This window comes from Leptosomus discolor, chromosome 4 (assembly GCF_034619465.1).
Source record: "Leptosomus discolor isolate bLepDis1 chromosome 4, bLepDis1.hap2, whole genome shotgun sequence".
In the NCBI taxonomy this organism is placed as follows: Eukaryota; Metazoa; Chordata; class Aves; order Leptosomiformes; family Leptosomidae; genus Leptosomus; species Leptosomus discolor.
Window position 1 is genome coordinate 14,678,746 of NC_141394.1, and position 21,129 is coordinate 14,699,874.

At 39.5% G+C, this 21,129-nt stretch overlaps 1 protein-coding gene across 2 annotated transcripts; it reads left to right on the forward strand.

Moving 5' to 3' along the window:
* Nucleotides 1-1,874: 1,874 nt before the first annotated feature.
* Nucleotides 1,875-18,535, forward strand: LOC104346888 (glycerol-3-phosphate acyltransferase 3). 2 transcript variants are annotated; one of them, XM_086464130.1, is made up of 13 exons: nt 1,875-2,028; nt 8,470-8,498; nt 8,999-9,071; nt 10,646-10,916; nt 12,077-12,151; nt 12,832-12,921; nt 13,844-13,937; nt 14,220-14,335; nt 15,667-15,722; nt 16,061-16,146; nt 16,930-17,058; nt 17,883-17,962; nt 18,421-18,535. In XM_086464130.1, exons 1-13 carry the CDS (start codon nt 1,875-1,877, stop codon nt 18,533-18,535), a joined length of 1,368 nt encoding a protein of 455 aa, XP_086320256.1. The 2 variants fall into 2 exon arrangements, with proteins under 2 accessions (XP_086320256.1, XP_009950089.1); XM_009951787.2 differs by lacking the exon at nt 8,470-8,498 and having other exon boundaries at nt 1,875-2,030.
* Nucleotides 18,536-21,129: the final 2,594 nt, after the last annotated feature.

The following is a 21,129-nucleotide window of genomic DNA, read 5'->3' on the forward strand; positions in this document are numbered from 1 at the left end:
ATGCACTGTGTTGTGCCAGAGGATCAATGCCTGCTCATCCAGCTCTCTACCGTATGCCACCCTAGGGAATGTGTCTTAGCAGGGCAAGCCACCTGAGGAAGAGACCAGAAATGAGAATGTGAGGAATGGTAGCTAAACAGAAATGGGGCAGCAAAGCTGGTTTACAAACAATGAAACATTGTTCCTAGAGAAGCCTAGTTCTAGACCCTTTTGGTGAGGCAGGTGAGGAATAGTGGATAATGATGTGACTGGCAGCAGCATTGTAGTGGGAGAGTGAGGGGCTTGAGGTTGCCATTAAGAGAAAGAGCAATGGGAAGGCAGAAACCAGTGAGGTTTTGCAGAAGATACAAAAGGGAAGAGAAAGTAAAGCAGGTAAATAATGAAAAGAAGATGTAAAAGAAAAGTTAGATTGCTGAAGAAGATGTGATGCAGTTACAAAGACCTGAGGGATGGCATTCAGCAGCAAGTCTGAAGATACAAAAGCTACTTGGCTCATCATATGGTACAAGAATAATGTCATGGTATCATGTCAGCTTGTAACATGTCAGCCTGCTTGTTGGTCCTGGGTGCAGGGTATAAACTAGAGGACTTAGTGGTGGTCAGCCCACTGATGTCTGTGCTTCTGATACTGAATGGAGAGTATTGGGTGCACTTTCTACAGAGGATCTTTGAGTCTGCTTTCATTTCTAAGGAATCCAGTTTGTGTGTACCAAGGCTGCTCCACAACACAAATGAAACAACGGTATATGGGGATATTTTAAAAGGACATCTCCAGCTTCAGACAGACATGCTAATGTAATCATGTACTAAGGAAAGATCTTCCATGGATGAGCGTATCACTATCTTGGAAGTTATCCTAAATGCTCATTCCACCAAGGTTAGTTAATTTATTGTGTGATTCTGAGCAGCTGCTGGGCTCCTCTTAGGTTCTAGAAATACAGTTATTGACATGTTTCTTCTGTGATACAGATACAAAAAGGCAGGAGAGGGCGTTGGTGTAAGGGGCTGAACTGGGTCTTTCCTAAAAAATACTGAATTAAATTATTGGCATTTGATAGGATAGGAAGAGAAACCTGCTTATCTATTGTATTTAAATTCTGTAGTCAAATAGATGCAAAGGTAGGTGACTTTACTTCACCATGGTGCATTTTGTAACCCTGTAATACAGTTTGGCTAATTTTTTTAGAGCAGGGGAGGGAGCAGGTTTTATTACTTTGTCAACTCCTGCCTGCTGAAGTGTGCATCTTTATTTCACAGGTGTTATTCAAAAGTAAAATAAAAAAGCCTGACTTGCACCTCAAGTATCAGTTTAGTTCCTTTGGTCAAATACCAAAATGAGGCAGTCATTTCACCATGAAGTAGAAAGTCTAACTAAATAAGTCACTAATTTGAGCAAATGTTAGTTGAAGTGCTTCATATGCATTAAATGAGTTTTAGAAGAATAGATTTTAGGCAGTCTGAAAACCACACCTACTTAATTTTGTGTTGTAATTTATTTGTGGGACACCTTGTGAAAGCTAGTTGATGTATTGACAAGCTTCCTTATTGGCGGTATCTTATTACCTAACATATATTATTATTTACCATGTTTTTTTCTTTCTTCTCCCCTGTATTATATCTGGTGAGTAAATGCTTATCAATTAAAAGGAAGTAGGTGGAGTTAGGGCGGGACACGGGGTAGAAATTCCCTTATCATTGAGAGCATTTGTGCTGTTGGGCTTCAGAAGGTAGCAGCCTTCTCCTGGAGATAGCTTTGGCTCTTAGAATGTATAGTTTTTATTTGTCTCTGTCCTTCAAAGCTTGCTGGATTCTGCGCTACAGATGAGTGCTGTATTCTCAGAAAGACAGTGGGCTGGTATTTTGAAGGAGCAAGCATGGAAGAAAATAGAGAGAGCTGTGGCCTTGGAGAGGGCAAGATTTTGTCAATCTGGATGGGTTTGTTTATAGTGTTAGTTTTGTTGCCTTCGGTATTTAGAGTGTCACTGGGAATTTCTCATTTCTACGTGAAAATTGTAACAAAAATATTAGAGGTAAGTTGAGAATTGGGTTAATAAGATATATGTTTGCTACAGGACATGTTTAATAAAAAAAAAATCTGTACATTCGCTATAGATGCTATAAAAGGCAGCAGAAAGAATTCCATTAACTTGAATGTGTTGTTTGCATCTTTAGCTTACATGTTATTTCTCTTGAATGGTGTCATTAATGATAACTAGTTATGTGCTGGGTTATAATCTGGTACTGGTTTGATGTTTTCTTGGGTTAAAGTAGAGATTCTATGATATTGCTTCTAGTTCAAGCTGGTTAGAATACTTCATGCTCATGACAAGTCAAATATAAGTAAAAAGATATCTTAATTTATGGTAGTTGATAAGTTACAAGAACATGTATTTTAGATGTACGTAAGTTCCAGTGGTTTTATCTGGATTATTTTAATTACATGGTATTAATGAGTACTGTTTTAGGAAAAAGTACTGACTGTGTGTATTTGCTTCTTTCAGTTGTAAATCTGGGGAATCCAGCAGTCACAAGTTCTGCTGTGTTAGCCTCGAGGAATCCATGCAACCTTGTAAAAGTGTAATTTTTCTAGAGATAAACAGGTCATGGCTAAGATCCTGATTTTGCTGATATCTGTAAAAGTTTTTCTGGGGCTTTTAATAAGCCAGAATTGCATATAATTTTTCAAGTCCGACTTTTCATAACCATCAGTGGCCAAAAGTAGGTGCTGTGAATTCATCATACTGAACAGTGAAGCATTTCCATTTTCTAGTACATTAACTTTGTCTTTCTGGCATAAACCTGCTTTTCATGAATATGCTTACTATTTGTGGCAAAAAACTTATTACTAGTATTGTTACAGTTAATGCCATGACTGCCTCTGTCTTACCTTGCCGATTCTGTCTTATTTCATTCTTCTTTTTTTTTTTTTACTACTGATTAAGAGCTCTTGGGCAGGGACTGTCTTCAGCTGCATCAACATCCTTTAGCATAAGGACATGACTGCAAACTTTAGGGGTTACTTATTTTTTCAGATACTGATGTCAATGGGAAAAGACTGTCTGCAGTGGATACATGTAATATTGGCTTTTATATGTGACTTTTTTTTTTTTTTATCAGCCAGTGGTATGCTAATTAAGTTCTTACTGGTACCCTGAGTAAGAGGCTCATGGCACTTGGAATTTATTTCATCAGACTCTCTTGTATCAAACACAGACCTGAGGAGGGCTTTGGACAGCTTTGCTGCTGGAGTTGTCAGACATTAAAATAATTTATGTCTAGTTCCCCATTGCTGCAGCAGCTAATAACAGGAAGAGCACAGCTCCCTGTACTACAGTTCAGGCTGGCTTGTTTGTTCTTTAGTTGAAAGTTGTTCCCTTATTGTCCTGTGGGCAAAAAAGGAGTTTCCTCTGTTTTCATCTTATGATTAATTTCAGCTGTTTTCTTTGAAGAATAGTTCAAACGCTTCTCATTGTGCCAAAAGAGTAATGAAGAGCTATCTTGGTGGGAAAATGGGAGGGAGAGAGGATGGAATGCATGTTAGGTCTCCTTTGCTTGTGCTATGGCCCTCTTGGCTCTTCGGAAGTAAGGTTAGGGCTGGGAAATGCTGGGTTAAAGCTTGTGCATTGAATTGCTGGGCCTCTTCTGGGAGTCCTGGGGATTATTCACCAGCATATGGCTGAGATTTCTGCTTGGGCTATAGTTAGCTCTAAAGCAGGCTTATATGTGCCCTTTGTTCAAAAATGTCAAAAACTTGACGTTGATAGTCTAGTGAAGTGTCAACTTGTTTCTAGCTGTGACGTTATCTACCCGCGATCTTGCTAACGGGGTAATGCACAAAGACCATCCTTGGTTCCTGTTGCTAGCGTGGATGGTGAAATAGGATGGCTTGTCAGATAGCTGCGCTGAAAATGCTGAAAGCAGGTGCTTAGTCGTGTATTAGCACACTGCTGACTATATTGCACGAATATCTGTGCTCTAGGAAGTACCAAATAACTGGTTGATGTTTCACCAAAAATCTACCCTTAAGCACTATGACTGGCTTCTCCGTTGTGTTGTATTTGACTTAGTCTGTTATGTAGACCAGCAAAATCAATAGAAAACTTCTTAGCTAAGAACACTTTATTTGTTTCTTACAGCTGTAAATAACTATGCAAATTTGGAGGCAGAGGGAAAACATGTTTTATTTTCCTTCAAGTTTTGTCAATTTGAGAAAAATGAGTAGAGATTGAAATCAAGGACTTGAAAAAAGTATCTTTTGACTTTAAAAGTTATGTTTTCAAAGGAAGCATATCTGTAGCCCTTACTGAACTTGCTAGGAGCCCTAGGTGTTTTAGTAATAGATCTGCAAATTCCGGCTTTATCCTAAGCAATGAGTAATGGTGGCATATGACGAGTGATTTTGATTTCCTGACTTCACTGAAGTGTGTTAGCAGTGTGAACAGTGACTGGAACAACTGGGCAAGATGTAATCTATGTATGAAAAGAATTCTTACCCTTTGCTGCTGCTCCATCAAGGAATGTAGGTACTTGTTTTTTTAGAAACAAAACAAACCTTTTTAGAAAGGCAAGAGTCAAGGTTTTAAAATTTGGGGAGAGATTGTTTTTGTTAGTGTGGGGTTTTTTTTTGTGTTTGTGGGTTGTTTTTTCATTTTTTTGTTTGAGGATATATAGACAGTATAATAGTAAAAGACTTCCAGGCTGGTAATTTCTCAATTGCATAACTGTTAGCCCATAATTACTATTATTACCATTCATTTATTCTTAAAATATTTCTGGAAATGTAAAAGATTAATTTGGTTTGGTTTCCAATAGGGTTATTCTTTCCTATGTGCTTGCAAGCTTTTATTTGTGAAATAATATGTTTTCTCTAAGCTTTGTGTTTGCTTCTCTGTGATGGGCTTTGGTGGAAATGACAATACTGGCAAAGCTATGCTAGGGACATTATTCCAGCTTTTTAATGTGGCAGCTGCAAAAGAAAATGTATTTGCTAGAATGAAATCGAGACCATGTTCTTGCAGTCCTGTGGAGAGTCAAATAAACAGTTAAACAGCTGTAGCTCCATTTGCCAACAATCTTCTGGTGTTTTATGAGATCTGAGCTTCTGTGTGAAATTGGAGTATTGTTGTTTCTTGAGAAATACTCATGTGTAGGAAAGACATCGGCCAGCTAATAATTGTGGATATTCTTTGACTTGATAGTTCATTTGTATATTGCGGTAGCTAATATGCTATAAACTCCCAGTGGAGTATGGGCAGATGTTGCAGACACCTAAGCTAGTGGAAGAAGCTCATTGCTGTGCTTTCAAATACATGATTATCCTGAGCTAGCCACTACATCAAAAAATAAAGAAACGATACTTGTGCTTTTATCCCAAACAAATATTTGTGACCCTTCTCAATCTATTTAATCTGCCCTCGCTAGAGCAGCTAGATTTGCAAGTGCTTTTTGTGTCTGATTGTGGATGGTCACTGCTTGCATATCCTCTCAGACATGCAATGTAATACACAGATCATTTGGTCTGGGTTCTTGTTTGGAATGCGAATGGGGAAATGGGGCCAGACAGAAAGGACTGTTGGATGAAAAAAGTCATAAGTGCTTGATCTTAGATGGTGATTTTTGGCTTGCACTAAAAACCTACTGATTTTCTCTTTGTAACCGGAAGACTTTATGTGGAGTAATTGCCCTGAGACCTTTGTCACAGCTGAGAACAAAGCCAAGAAAAGGATTGTAAAAAGCTGGTGGAATGAGTGATTAGAAAAAGCTTTTGTGAGAACATGGGAGAAGAGGTATCAAAATATGGGAAAGTAGAGGAAGAGAGGCAAAAATTAATTATTACACAGTATGGAAAAATGGAGTACTGAACTGTACTTAAAAGGAAAAAGGGAGGAAAACACACAAGATGTGATATTTTAAAAATGAACATTCCATATTGTGTAGCTTTTCATGTCATGTGCTATGAAGAAAGTGATTAATCTAATGAAGTATTAGGCACCCTTACTTTGTTCAGAATGTAATTATAGGAAGGCTCAAACAAATGGGCTGTTGGAGTTAAGCTGTCAAGTTCTCAGTATTCCAGCCAGGATCACCCACTGGATGCTTGATCTCCTTGTGTCCTCATCACTTCAGAAATGAGAGGGAGGAAAGCGTAGCACCCGAGTTCTCATGCAGTCAACAAACTTAGGAATGAAGTTGCTCCATTTAACACGTAAATTCTGTGTTAGTTGCAATGTTAGTTGCAACATCTGTGTTTTTGTAAGGTATTTGAAACATCCTTTCATTACTGTTTTGCAACAAAGACCAGTGTGACAGCTCTGTCTCAATACTGTGCAAAACAAAGGTGATCATAGAGCCTAATTTCATATTTTAAAAACAAATTAAATGTACAGATACCACCAAATGCAGAAGAACATAGAATCTACTCTGCTGGGTCAGTCCAGAGTTTGACCCAGACAGATAACCTGGCTTTGACAGGCATCAACTCAACTGCCTGATGAAAAACCTATGATTGTATGGCCATATTGCCAGGATTACCTTCCCAGCTGCTTATTGCTTCAGCCTCTCATGCTGGCTCATGATTTCTGAAAGTTTTGTGTCCCATGATGATTTTCATCCATGTTTTTATGAAACTGCTCCCATTTCAGTTGATCTCTGGCAATATGTCTTTGACAATGAACTCCACAACTTAACTGTGTTTTGTGGAAATATGTTACCTTTTCCTTGCTCATACGCCATGCCCAATGCTTGCATATGATGCTCCCTAGTTCTTGTATTAGAAGAGAAAATGGATAACTGTTCCTTATGCACCTGCTCTGTGCCAGCCCAGACTTTGTAGCCCTCTGTCATATGCTGTCTCAGCCAATTCTTTTCTGAGCTACAAGTCCTGTGTAACCACTTGCCTATTGAAAACTCTTCCTCATCTGCCTAGTCCTCTGCCTTTGTAGCCTTGGCTGACTGTTTAATTACAGGCTGCCACTTTTGTCCCACTGTTTCTCTGCTATGAGGCACTAGGTAATAGCCTGGCAGGACTTTATGCTTTACTAGTCGACTTCTTAAATACTTGTTTGGTTTTGACTTGTCTTGCTCATTTGAATTAGTTAACGTATTTTTGTGTGTTAGCTTGGTCAGTGATCATCACCCTTTTTCTACCTGACATTAAAAAGCCAGCCTCCTTCAGGTATTCCAAATCCTTCAAGGCAGTATGAGCAAGCTCATTTCAGGCAGTGCTTGCCAACCAGCAGGTACTGGTTCCTGTAGGAGGGCTGTGATAGGCAAGACAGAGAGGAAAGCAGAGATGAGGCAAAGGGCTTTATTTGACAAGCTAGGTGATTTTTATTGTTTTCCTCCCTCATGCCATACAACTGCTCTAAAGGATATTGGGGAAGGGGTGAGGACCAGCAGTACGTTATGAGGTTAGTTCACCGCATGTTTGCCTTTACTCTCTTTTGCAATGTTCTTGTTCCTGTGCCATATATTCTTTCATTTCTCAATGTGTGGGCTGCCACCTTTTTTGACATACTCTGGCTCCCCAGTCCCGAATGAGTCTCCATATATTGCAAAAGATTGATGATGTTGAGACAGATGATGTACCAGCTTACTTTTCTTAGGGAATAACTGGAAAGTATAGACAAGGTGAAGGACTGAAGGACTGTGGTGTTTTGTGTTTTTTGGGGTTTTTTTTTTTTGGTGTTATAACAGATGGTTTGCATGGAGTTTAAAATATCATATTGCCCATTTTGCGTTCTCTTTTTCTTATTTTCTTTTAAGATGGCTGGTAAAAAAAGTCAGCTAAATGTAACTAAAATATCCTATTTGTGCTGTGATAGTGTCCCTTTTTTCGTTATTGACTTAAACTTCAATAGCTACAGAAAGAGCTGGCAGTGAGCATGCAAAACTTAAGGATGACAAAAAGATAGTTGATGTTGTTGGCACGTGCAGCACATTGTAGTGTGGTGAAGATTATTTGAGATCAAGCTTCACGATGACATAAATGGCTGTACATGTCAGTAAGAGTGGAATAAACTGTTTAGCAAGAGTTTGTCCTGAAGCAGAAGGATGTGACCTTATATGTTGTAGGTGGGAAGCCTTAATAGCAGGTGAGGCCATAAGTTGAATGGGTCATTGATTCCTTAATAGTGAGCAGAGCCTACACACAAGCATCCTGTGTCCTTTGTTCGGCCAGATATCTTGATGTAAATACGGGAAGATCTAGTCTTCATGAGAGCTGAAATTTATATGTGTGTATATATGATGAAAATATTCAAAAATATGAAAACTTCAAAGATTAGGCATATTGGTATATTTGATTTTGCTAATGGGGGAGTTTTATGCTGCTCTGCATAGGGTGGAGAAACTTGGTTTAGCTCAAAAAGATAAAAACCTTTACCTTTTTGTGAAGGGTGAAAGCTCATTATCAAAACTACTACTCCAAAATACTGTGGGTATAAAATGGTCCCTCCTCTGTCTTTTAACAAAAACTGCATGAATGTCCTAAAGCTGAGGTAATCTGTTTTATTCTTTAAAAATCCATTTTTGATCTATTTTTTTCCAGCATATCTCTAATGTTAGTGACAGTATTTTGATTTTCTCTGTTGCCTGAAGCTGACTGGGGAAGAGAGTTTTTGGACCCATGGTCCTCAGTCTCTTAGGTAGCTCAGTAATTGGGGGGGTGGGGTGTGAGTGTTGGGGGTGGGTTGTTTGTTTGTTTAAAAACAAACAAACAAAAACAAAGCAACAAAAAGCCCCAGGAAAAAAACAACTGCCTGTGTCCTGAAAAGAGATTTGAGACAAACTATTTTTACTGACAATGGCAAAAAGAAGTCTGAGTAACAGATGAAACAGGAGGCATGCAGGACAGCCTTCAGGCTGAATTTGAAAAATGAAAATCTAAGACCTGGCTTCAATAAAAGAGGCTCAGAGTGTTCACCTAAGGTGATTACAGAATGCCTGGAAATGATGAAATGAAAACCATCAACATCTACTTTTCTTGTTTTGGGAACAGTGGGCCACGCTGCAAATTGAGGAGGGAGTAAAAAAGCAGAAGGCACTGGCACTTGAAAATTTAATCTCCACTGGTAAGATCTCTGAATGAAGGTGACATATCACTATTCATCTTGTAAAAAGGCAACTATTTTAATATCTTATCTAGAAAAGCATAAACAGAAACATAAACTGCATCTCATAGTTAAGTAAGAAAACTGGAATGGCCAAAATGGATTTTGATGGGCAAATAACTGCTGAAGTTCCAAATCTACAAAAGAGACCTTAAGTGTGTTATAAGCAAGATATTCTGTGAGTGATTGAGTCTTCTGAATAAAAGATGTTAGAGACTAGTGTGGGTAGTGAAAGATATTGCTGATAAGCATTTGTGAAGCTGTTCCTGTTTTCATCAGTATTTTGTACTTTCTGAATCAATCAGCTCTGTCTTTACAAGGAGGAATGAGTATTCTGTGCCCTTGACATTGCTCTGTATCGATTACCTCTTGCTTCTAGCATGCAAAATGCCAGGGTCTCTCAAGTAAAGGAGCTATACCATCCTATGGATCAGTTACAATTTGCATTCTTCTCTAGGCATGGGGATAAAATGTGAGGGAGTAGGTTTTTTTTTTTTTTCTCTTTCCAACTATTTTTCTGTTCTTCTTTGACTGAAAGGGACTGGGTTAAGTTCTTATAATAATCCTTTTACTTTAATGCTACTTTTAGTTATTAGTCATATAGACTGGTTTGTCAGCTAATGAATTTCAGGTCTGATGATTTTCTTGGGTGTTGAAGGTTTGACTGAAGTGCAGCTGGAGGAAAGCTTTGTGATTCTGATCAGGGGTTAGTATGTTCATTAAGATAAATGAAATATATCCATCTGCCCCCCCATCCCCCCCCCCCCCAAAAAAAAGACAAACAAAACAGCCAAGTGTTAGCTGGTATGAATCAATACAATTTTAGTCACTGTAACCATCCAGATAAGAATCTGGTCTCAGAGTGACCACAGCAAACATCACTGAGACTTGCTGTGTGGCCATCCTATGAGGCATAATTATACAGATGCGGAGTGTGAATGTGTTCTCATTCTTCCTGTGCGTGCTTCTGTGTTACACTATGTATATCTCAGGGGACAAATCTAGATGCTTTGAAGTTTCTTGGTAGTTAAGCGACTCTTAAAGGAGAACGGATGGGGGAAGAGAGAAGGCTCTGAGGAAAAAATATCAGAGCAATGTGTTTGTTACAGCTGGGGAAAAGTAAAAGTAAACAACAGCAGCAAGAACAAGAACTATGCAAACACTGCCCGAATTTGACTCGAGGCACCAGGGACGGGCCTGCAGTCTTGGCAGTTCACTGTTGACCTTTCTAGGTGCATGTACGTATGGTTTTTTTTGGTAAGTGACAATGAAGTAGGTGGGGTGCTGAAGGTTTTATTTGGAGCTTGCTCTGAATGCTTTTCTCTTTTCTTCAACATTTTAGTGGTGTTATGTGGGATAGGATTAGGGAAGTAACTTGTGGAACTAAATGCCAGTACATAAATGAGGCATAACAATGCAATCATGGTACTTGGAGTAGGAGGAGAGCTATTTCTAAAAAGCATGCGTATTTTACTCTTTTTGGAATCATACTGTCCATTCCGCTGTGTCAAAGGAAGACTCACTTCCTCATGCAGGGGTCATCCAGAGAGAGGAAACCTCCATGGAAGAGGAGATTGCTGGCCAGCGCCGAGGATGCTTCAACCTTGCTGATGTTATGTACTTTTCCAAGAAGGGGTGTGAGGCTATTGCAGAAGATGAAGTCACCCGACGGTTCTCTTCTGAGGAGCTGGTGTCCTGGAATCTCCTCAGCAGAACCAATGCCAACTTGCACTGTGTCAGCTGGCAGTTGAGTGTCGTGTGGGTCACTGGGATCCTAGTTCGCTATTGTCTCCTGTTGCCTTTTCGGTGAGCCAGATGTAATTTGCTGGGATCAGTTTTTTTATATTACTTTTTACAAAAGATGTGAAATAATATGCTGTTGACTAGTGCAGAAAGGAGAACCTAGCATGACTCCGTTTTCCAAGATGCCTTTGAAACTCAAACATCCCAAAAGTGTGTGTATAAAAAAAAAAGTTGCTGAAGATGTACACTTCTGATGTTCCATACATTTTAATAGTAATTAATTTGTTTTTAAAATCTGGCAAAACTGTATAGAAACGACCTGGAGATCTTTGGTTATGTAAAGTAACAACTCTTTCAATTGAAAGAATCGGGCTTTACCCGTCTGAATAAGAGAGCGGGAGACTGTATGCTGAATCCTTGGGATTTGAAGCAGACCCAATGTTCTGGGAGCACAGGGCTGGATGGAGGAAAAAAAAAGATATCTAGTTGGAATGTATTAAATTTTTCGGACTTTTAAACTCTTCTGTTAAGCAAAACCAGCCTTTTATCATATGACCAAACAGTTACAAATATTCATGTGTTCTTATGAAGAGCAGGAGCTTTTAAAATTTCTTTGATTGGAGCACAGTATAGTCAAAACATAGCTGCAGTGCATAGAGGGATGTCATAGAAGTCAATCACATAGCAGAGCACATATGCCTCTGTGTGAACTTAGATATGCAGCTTAAGATGACAACGTTTATGTAGAAATGGCTTCAGTATTGGTTTTGCTCAGCCATTAGGAATGAATGATATTTAATTTTCATGAATATGTAGTAGCTACTGCTTGGAGTAGAGATATATACTGACATTTCTGGGTAGGTTTTTAGAAATAGGATGATGGGTCCCTTTTGGCACTGTTAAATCTCACCTGCATTAAAGAACACTAGCTGCTACTCACCATCCTCTTTGAACATGACTTCTTCACCATGTGATAGCTTCACATCAAGGTGTGGTGCAAGGGTAGGCTCCAGGCAGCGCAACGTTTTGTACCCAGTGCAGGATTGAGTGAAAATGTGCTCATGTTATCCTGTTGGCCTTAACTGGTTTGTATTGCTAATTAGATGCAATTAGTAGTTGAGGGAAGCATTGTGAAATGGATCAAAGGGTTAAATAAAAGGTTTTCTTGCTTGCTTTTCCAGTTCTGCTTTTTAGCATTTAATTAAGATTATTTTACTTTGCAGTCTCTGCTTGGGTGTTTTCAACATCCTCTTGCTGATCTTGGCCACTACAGTAGTAGGACAGTTTCCAAATGGCAGGTAGGTGTTTGCTGAGGGCTCTTTCCATTTCTTTTTTTATTTCTTTAAGGATTTGAATTAGTGTGGTGGAATACAAATCTGCTGGAGTCTGGAGGATTAATGTGAACTATTGTGAGGTGCTTTTTTTTCTCTACTGTGAACTCATAGAGCACTATGAGAAGAGAATACGGCAATGGCATCTCAAAGTGGACATGCAACGTAAGCCAGATAGGTTCTGATTGAAGCATGTCTTAGAGTGGAAAATTAAAGTGTGCTCTACTTGAACCAATTACATATTAATACTGTGAGACAGTTATGTTGTCAGCACAAAAACCCCTCAAACATGATTCACTAGCTGAATTTTTTTTATATTTAGTTAATGTATGAGTCACAGATTTTCTCAGTAAGCAACTGCTATTAAAAAAAAAAAACCCACAAAAAAACCAAAACCACAACAACAAACAAAACAAACCCTTCTCTGAATCTGGTGGATTTAGAATAGATTACAGTAGCAGAATGGACAAAGAATATGTCTGATACCTGATAAGCTCCTCCTGCTTGGCACTGTTAGTGCACTTGAATCTTCTTGGTATGGTCTTTATAATAATAGCTATTGGGAATAATTTGGAGAGTTTATGTTACATTGTTCTAGGAGTGACTACGCAGAACTGGAAACGTATGTATGGCTTCATTTCTTTCAGAGTTAAATGCTGGCTGAGCAACCAGGTTCAGATGATATGTGCCTCATTAGGTGTCCGATGTCTAAGTGGTCTTGTTCATTTCCACAACAGGTGAGTGGTGCCACCCTGCTCTCGTTGGTTTGGTATTGGTTTCTTACAGTACTCAATGTCTCAAGTTTCAGAGCAGGATTCTTATTCCACTATTGCACAGGTACTATGGTGGTACAATTTGATCCAAGAAGCTGTTTAGATTATCTAGACTCAGTCAAGATGTTGCATGTCCTAGTGTGTTTTCTGTTGTGTATTGGCAGGGTGTGCGAAGGTGGAGTAGTACTGTGTTCTTGATTAAATATACACTTAGAGATTTCCTCAATGTTTGCCATGGATGTGTTAAAATCATATGCAAGAACATCGCCATAGAATGTTGGACTGTTCTATTAGTCGATTTATTTGGTAAATAATTCTTCATGATCTCTCCTAAAGTAAGTCATGGATGGTATTCCTGTAAGTTTTTGTGATATCTTGCTTGCTTAGTGGTGGAGATTTATGTAATGGAGGCTTCTGAAATGTTTTCTGTTTGCGCTTTAGAAAAATTAGCAAAATCATGCTCTAGTGTCTTTGCTTTTAGAGTTTTAGTGTCCGAGTAGTCTTTGATATATACCTCTATGAATGGTAATGTGTGCAGCTAAAATGCCTACTCCAATGAAGTCTTGTATTCTGAGCTAAAAGCAAACTGGTTTTGGTGACATGTAAAAACTACTGAAATGCGAAGGGACTCTTGAAAGTATGAGGAAAGATGACTTACCTGCTTTAGTGTCCTACCAGAAGTTTTAACGTATATCATAGTAATACTAATATTTTAAAATGTTTTGTGTTCTGCTTTCTATGGACCTGCAGGCAAGCTGCGTGCCTGAAATATTTTTGCCACTGAAAGTCTCAGTTATGGATGTATGCTTACTGGATGGGTCACCTTATGGGGCCTGTAGTCTGGAGGATAAACATTAAGTAATTACTTTTATGTTTGTCACTGCAGGGAAAACAGACCGCAGGAAGGAGGCATCTGTGTAGCCAACCACACATCTCCATTAGATGTTCTAATCCTGGCCAGTGATGGGTGCTATTCCTTGGTATGAACAAGAGAGTCGGTAAATATTGGGAATGTTGAGATGCCTATAGATGTAGTCTGGAGTAAGAGGATAAATTTACGGGTAAAAAGAGTGGGATTTGATAGCATTCAAACTCACATTCAGGACTGCAATATAATAGACATAGGCAAGCGTGTGCATACTTTCGACCAAGAGGGTTGGTGTCACTTGTGCACGAGCTTAGAAGCTGATGCATCTGTGTTCAGACTTTTATCACTTAAGTGTGTGTGTTTGCATAGTAACCAGTTTCTTTTGGGCTTGCAGGTTGGCCAGGTGCACGGAGGGCTTCTGGGGCTTATTCAAAAATCTTGCATGCAAACCAGTCAGCATTTTTTATTTGAACGCTCAGAAATGAAAGACCGTCATCTGGTGAGGAAAAAGTAAGGTAGTGAGATGTTTGCTTCATTGTCCCATCAGGTCTAGTAATTGAGGTCCAAGCACGAGCTGAGACTGTTCTCACCTTACATCTCTCTTTGGTGGGCAGCTGTGGGTTGTCATCAGTGTAAGGTTTGGAATTGCTCCATCAATGAAGGTGCAGGGCATAGCGATTGTCTACTGAACTTTTGATCATTTGCCCTGTAACCTCTGGGAATTTCCACATTGCCACAATCACCCTGCCTGCTGCAGGCAGGAGCCTGTGCATTCAATTTTGAGACTGATTTGGGATATCAGGACAGAAACCTGAGTTCTGTCAGCACATCTGCTTCCCAGATCGTGCCTTGCCCTGGTACATTTTTTATCAGCTCTGAGTATCAAAGCCAGTTAATCTGCTGTGAGTACAGGATAAAGGGAGGCTGATCATAGCACAAAAAAAAATAGACTAAGTTACCACCTAGCTGCTGGAAGAGTATTCTGGAGAAGTGTCATATGTTTGCTTAATGCCTGTACTGTTCTCCAGGCCTGCAGTATTGATTCCTGGCAGAGACAGCATGTTGGACTTGAAGGACATGAATAGGATTTGACTCAGTACGGTGGTTTTTATATTCTCAGGTGTTTACAGAGACTGTTCTTGGCCTTAGTGAAATAGGATGCAGTAACATGTAATATTAAGTGTCTATGACAGTTTGTCCTTAGAAAAATGGAGAAGGTACCCCCATGCTGGATCGTTCTCTCCTTCTTTTGGTGCCTTTAATGCAGACTGGAGAGGAACGGCACGCTCTTGAGTCATGGGAAAGACAGGTGTCTCAGAAGACAATAGATTTTGTGTCAGTAGTCTGCTTAAATACATTTATTTTTAAGTGATGCAGCAAGTGTAGTAAAATAGTGGCCTATCTTTTAACTAGAGGCAGAGAATCATTAGATACATATAAAACTGATGTTATGGACTTAGAAGACATGAAATATGGAATATACTTCAGTCAAATGAAAAGTTTGTTTTCATAGCTGGAACCTGTTAAAGATAAATGGGAAGTGATTTTTACACGCTTCAAATACCACTGCTCTCTGGCTTTGTGTTAATTGGATTAAAATGGTGAAATAAAACTATATACAGTTTTGTAGAAAACCTACTTTTGCAATTAGCAAGAGAGAACCTCTGAGATAAAGGCCTGAAACTAGCAAACATCCAGGCTGAGGCTACTGACTGGTAAAGGGTAATTGGGCAAGAACTTTTCTTATAAGAGGTAATGGATGTTTAAATTCTTGGCCAAATACAAATACGAGTCTAATACACAAATGAAGTATACACTGAAATTTTATTTTCTCTCCACAGACTTAGAGAACACATTGCAGATAAGGCCAAATTACCCATTTTAATTTTCCCAGAAGGTAGGAAACAACTATATTGATTTTATTGCTCCTCTCACTTCTTGCCACCGACTGCAGTTTATTATACCCAGTCTTTACAAGTGAGGTGTTTGGTTTTAGTCTGTAGAATTAATTCGCTCTTGTGGGATATTAAAAGTCAGTTTTGAATACTTTTATAACAGTTTTATGACAGTATGTTTTCTTTAGCGTATAGCATAATGGAAGAGAGAACTATGTTTCAGAACTAAAGCTCACTTTCTCTTTTAGCAATTTAAGTCTGCTTAAGACAGTTTAGGATTCATTTGCTGATACTTTTCTTCGAGTGGATTAAACTCTTCATCTGTTTTAATTCTGGCCAGGTACCTGCGTAAACAACACATCAGTAATGATGTTTAAGAAGGGAAGCTTTGAGGTGGGAGGGACCATCCATCCGGTAGCAATCAAGGTAATGTATCTGCAGTTTTGGAAACATTGAGGGATTATTTGCAGAACTGTCTCATGTCAGAGAAGCTGATCATGTGTAAACCTTAAAAAGGCTTTTTTTCTCTGAGTAAGGTACTAAATAAGCCCTGAGAAAACAGATCTTTTCATGATGCGCTATGTCTTGCAGTTCAGTGCAGAATTGGAAATGTTTCACTGAGTGTCTTTACAACTGGTTAGGAGCAACCTGAAAAGCACAGTTTGCAATTGCTATGTTTTGTGTTGGGTTCTGCCTGCTCCTTCTGTTCTAGGGCTCCTGGCTCTTGAGTACCCTGGGGGTAAAGGCACTTTTCTTGGCACTTCCAAGGCTTTCTTGAGTAGCTTTAGCCAAGTCACCCTAGCTCTAGATATGTTAATTACTTTTTCTGGAACTATAATGTTGCCTAATCTTACAGAAATTGTTAAAACTGGTGTGACCTTTTGCAAGGAAACCTTTGCAGTCGGCATATCTGTAGATGACAAGTCTTTGCATTTTGAGTAGTTCTATCTGGTTATAGCTGAGATGTGTTTCAATAGGTCTGTCACAGTTTGGGGTCCTGCATTGCTTGTAGAGGTTAACAGTTATAAACTTGTAATAATGTTGAAATTTGCTTTACTCTGAATTTACTGCTGCTTTTAGGAGGTGTGATTAGATTTGCCCCTGATTTAACAAGTTGAACTGTGACTTCATGGCCAAAAAAGAGCATGTTATGTGATTTAGGCTAAGGTAGCAGATCATGCCCTTTTGCTTATTCTTCTTGTCTTCCAGTATGACCCTCGCTTTGGAGATGCATTCTGGAACAGTGCAAAGTATTCCATTATGACCTATGGTTTTAATGTGATCACCAGCTGGGCTATTGTCTGTGATGTGTGGTACCTGCCACCGATGGTCAAAGAGGTACATACACTTTTGTATGTTTTGAAAATGCTCATCAAATGTCTGGGAGAAAGTCTGCATTACTATGCATGGTGTGTTGGCATTATGTTTGCGAGTCTTTATTGACAACTTAACGGACAAAGGCCAGAAAGCAACACTGTAGTGTTAAAATTAAGTGAGCACAGATTTGTACAGGTTAGTTAACTTCAAGTAAAAACTACGTTTGCAGAAATTCAGGCATTTCTGCACCATGCTCTCTATTGCTCTCAAATACTTCTTTACTTGGATGCAGCTGCCTTGCTTTCTTCTGCTCCTAGAGACTAGAAAAGCTGTTAAAATGTGGGTTTATGCTGCAGGAGTCCTGCCCCTTAGCCTGGTTCCATGTATCTTCAGTCCTCTGCAGTTCAGGCAGACAGACTCCTGTGAACTCACAATAATTCACTGATCTGGAATGCACCAGGCTCCAACCCTGTTCAAGGCATCCCATCTTTTACAAGGTGATCCTGTTGGTGTGTTCTGAGCTTCAGACTGACACTGAAGTACTGGGAGCAGATGCATCCCCTGCTCTGGCCAGACCTGTGACCTCATGCTGTGTGTTGTTTGAGATTTGCCCCAGAAATCACTAAGCCTCCCACTTAGTTCTTTTTGGTACCAAATAGTGGCAAACCAGGTGGCGTTCCTCAGGACCGGCTGGAACTGCCCTGTGGGTCACATTTGGCTTGTGGGCCTATCATAAACCAACGTGCCTGCTGTCTGACAAAAAGGATCTCTTAAGTGAGACATGGAGGAAATGTTTCAGTTGTAAAGCAAATCATTCACCTACTTTTTTTATTTCCTTTTCTCAGGAAGAAGAAGACCCTGTTCACTTTGCCAATAGAGTTAAGGCCGTTATTGCTGCTCAAGGAGGAATGTCTGTGCTTCCTTGGTAAGAAGCAACACCTCTGAGGTTGGGTTTAAAGCGTATTTAGGTGATCTGTATTCTGAAATGTTACCCTGGAATCTTTTAAAACTTCTTCCAGATTTGCTTTCCTTGGGCTGTAGTCCATCACCCTTAGTGACTCCTAGTCAGAAAATACTACTTTATTCCTTGAACAGTTCCACTAGAATAAGTAGACTAATATACTATAAAAAGAGAAACAGAGGAGACAGGTGGACCTAGCCAGGAGGTAGTATTTGGTGAAAATGAATTATTTGCCTGGATTAAAAGAAAGGCATTGTTTGTATTGAGTGGAAAGCCTTGGCAGTACAGATCACTTAAACGTTGTCTTTTGCAGTACAATGTTAGGGTGAAAACTGCTTTCACTATGTAGTCTAAATATTGTAATATTTTCCTGCCTTGATCCTGAAGTGAGCTGAAGGCTGTTTCTTTTCTGTATCTTTCAGGGATGGGGGACTGAAAAGGAAAAAGGTCAAAGAGTCTTTCAAGGAAGAGCAACAGAAAAAATATTGCCAGATAGTAATAGAAAATGAATCTGTGGGAAACAGAAATGTTTGTTAAATGGTATTTATTTCATCTCCTTTTTCCATGACTTATGTCCACCAGGAAAGGGGCTATTTTTTATACTAAAACAAACATATTTTGCTTATGTCTCTGTAAGATACTTTGCATATGACACAGCAGGGAAGCCATAAAGAGACAGTATTTTGTATTAAATAAGGATATAATTTTATAAATAGGAAGACTTACAATATATTAGTAAAATTCTCTCTGTTGTGTGAGAAGAATCTGCAATAAAAGTACTTAGGTTCATTAAAACACCATTTAAAAAAAATCTTTGAGTTACCCTGAAGGCTTAAATGGTAACTCCTTAACTTGTAATAGAACACCTCTGTACTCCTAGCCTCTATCAATGACTTGGATTAGTAGTTTTCCTGTGAGCCACAGTCACTCTATTGCTGTAGAGATAGATCTCCTGATACCAGGAGACATTTAAGCAGTTCACCAAAATATGTTTTGTGAATTGCAAGTTGGAGAGGAAGTGTTGGATGTCAGAGGGCAAGAGGCAGGTGCTGACTTTCCCCTCCATGTCACAAGACCAGGGATGGCACCGAGGGAAGTTTTCCAGGGTCTCACTGACAAACAGCAGAACAGTGTCCAGGGCAGTGCATTCCTGATGCCTGGATGTGTGATACTGGGATAAAATAGCCAAGGACAATGTCATAGAAAAATATATTGTATTTTTAAATTATATTGTGTCTTCTGATTTTGCTATATCCCTTTCTGTGTCTGTCTGTATGCATTACACAAATAAAAGAAAACCTGTGATGTGATCTCTGTTATCCCCTGTTATAATTACTTCTGGATAGCCACCTGCTTGTGTTACTGCTTGATATGAAGGCTACCGATTTGCTTCCTGACAAGCCCACCCTGAAGAAATAAATACAGCAAGTGCACCTAAGGAATCTGAGATGGAAATATTTCCATCACCTATAGTGTTTTTTTGTATAAGATATTTGCTGTCCTGTTAAGTAACTCCCACGTGGAAGGATCTGGCTTCTTTAATGATCTGAACGTCACTAATGAGGCACACATGAATAGGGGTTATTTTCCCCAAGTTGCTTTAAGACAGATGAGTCAGTAAGGACAGTTAATAAAATTTACGTGACAGCAGCCTGTTGACTGAGGTCTCAGCAGAGATGGAGAACCTGAGTAGTGAGCACAAATATACCCTACAGAAAGATATGTGCCTAGATAGAACACTTCCCAGCCCTGGGGAGTCTATAAAACTAATTTGGGGGAGGGTCTAACACAGGTGATAACTGTCCTGAGGCTGCACGGCACAGAAATAGCATAGAACTCAGCTCTCCTCGTCTGTGGCCTGGCCTGGCATATCATCCCTGGGTTTAGTTGCTACAGGTATGTGAATTCTCTTGGTGGATCAGTCAGTCCAAATTTTGGTGTCATAGGCAAGCAGTAGGAGAAACTGCCCTTTTAAAAGCTATTAACCACCCAGGCAGGGAGAGTGCTAGCAGTAGATCTACAGAGGAAAATCGCTTTAGGCTCTCCTATTGTCAAAGAAGTCTGCTTGCTCCTGACTGTAGTAAGCTGTTGAAGCTGTTGATACAGTTTCTCAGTATAAAAAAATATGAAGAAACATGACAGACTATCCTGATAAATGTTTAATCTCTTCAATATGCCAGAGTTTAAAATTGGGAGTTTTTCCTTCTGTGTGACTGATGTCTGAGAGTCACTAACAGAGACTGCAATTGTATGCAAGGGATTAAGGCAAGTGTTGGGACCGTCCTTCCTGCTACTGTGTGCCTTTCTGTTCAGAGGTAAAAGGGGAGACAGAACAGGTGAAAAGAGGGGCCAGAGACAGGAAAAAGAGAACAACTGTTGGAACAGAAACTTTCTTATTTGGGCTCTGCTTCTGTAAGACATTAGGAGATGATGTGCCTTTTTTCCTGTCCCGCAACACTTCCCAGCTCACCAAGAGAAGAGCCCTTGGATGTGTAATCCTCATTATGGTTATGACACCAAGTCTTGTAAAAGTATATCTCAGACCTCTGAATGTACAAGTATTGCACGTCACCTGTTGAGCTGTGGGAGGAGCAGTGTGGTTGTCTATATTTTCTCTGCCATTTTTTGGCTGTCTTTACAAAAGAAGCTAAGAACTCTGTGAAGTAGGTACAAGGAACATACCTAGAACAAGGAAATTTAAAGCAAACAATGAACGTAAGAACTTGTGGATGACAAGGGTGCGGTGTGATTTGTTAGCTGCCAGTAAAAATGCCAACCTGACTTGAAATAGGGAATTAACTTTGTCTTGCCCTGCTTTGAAGAAAAGTTCCTGGGTTTTGGTGGCGCTTTCTTTACCTACCTTCCATCACCCCTTTTCCTTTCTCATGATATTCTGTATTTCATTTGCATTTATCAGCAGTGGCCTTGGCAATTGCTTTTCACTGAAATTGTATACTGTCCTTAGAGTGCTGAGGCTGTGGGGGAATTGATTGTTTTCCAAGAGGACACTACAGCAGGAGGGCATAGTAACAGTAAAAAGAACAAGTTCTCATGATAACGTGTGAGTGGGAAGCTGGTAAACTGCAGCTTATTTTTCATGATCGAGGAGCTCACACTTGTGTTACTCCTCT

Coding starts and splice junctions, on each gene's coding strand:
- LOC104346888 (XM_086464130.1), top strand. CDS start 1,875: ATGGAAGAAAATAGAGAGAGCTGTGGCCTTGGAGAGGGCAAGATTTTG. Junction 12,152..12,831: donor GGACAGTTTCCAAATGGCAG/GTAGGTGTTTGC, acceptor CATTTCTTTCAG/AGTTAAATGCTGGCTGAGCA. Junction 14,336..15,666: donor CGTCATCTGGTGAGGAAAAA/GTAAGGTAGTGA, acceptor TTCTCTCCACAG/ACTTAGAGAACACATTGCAG.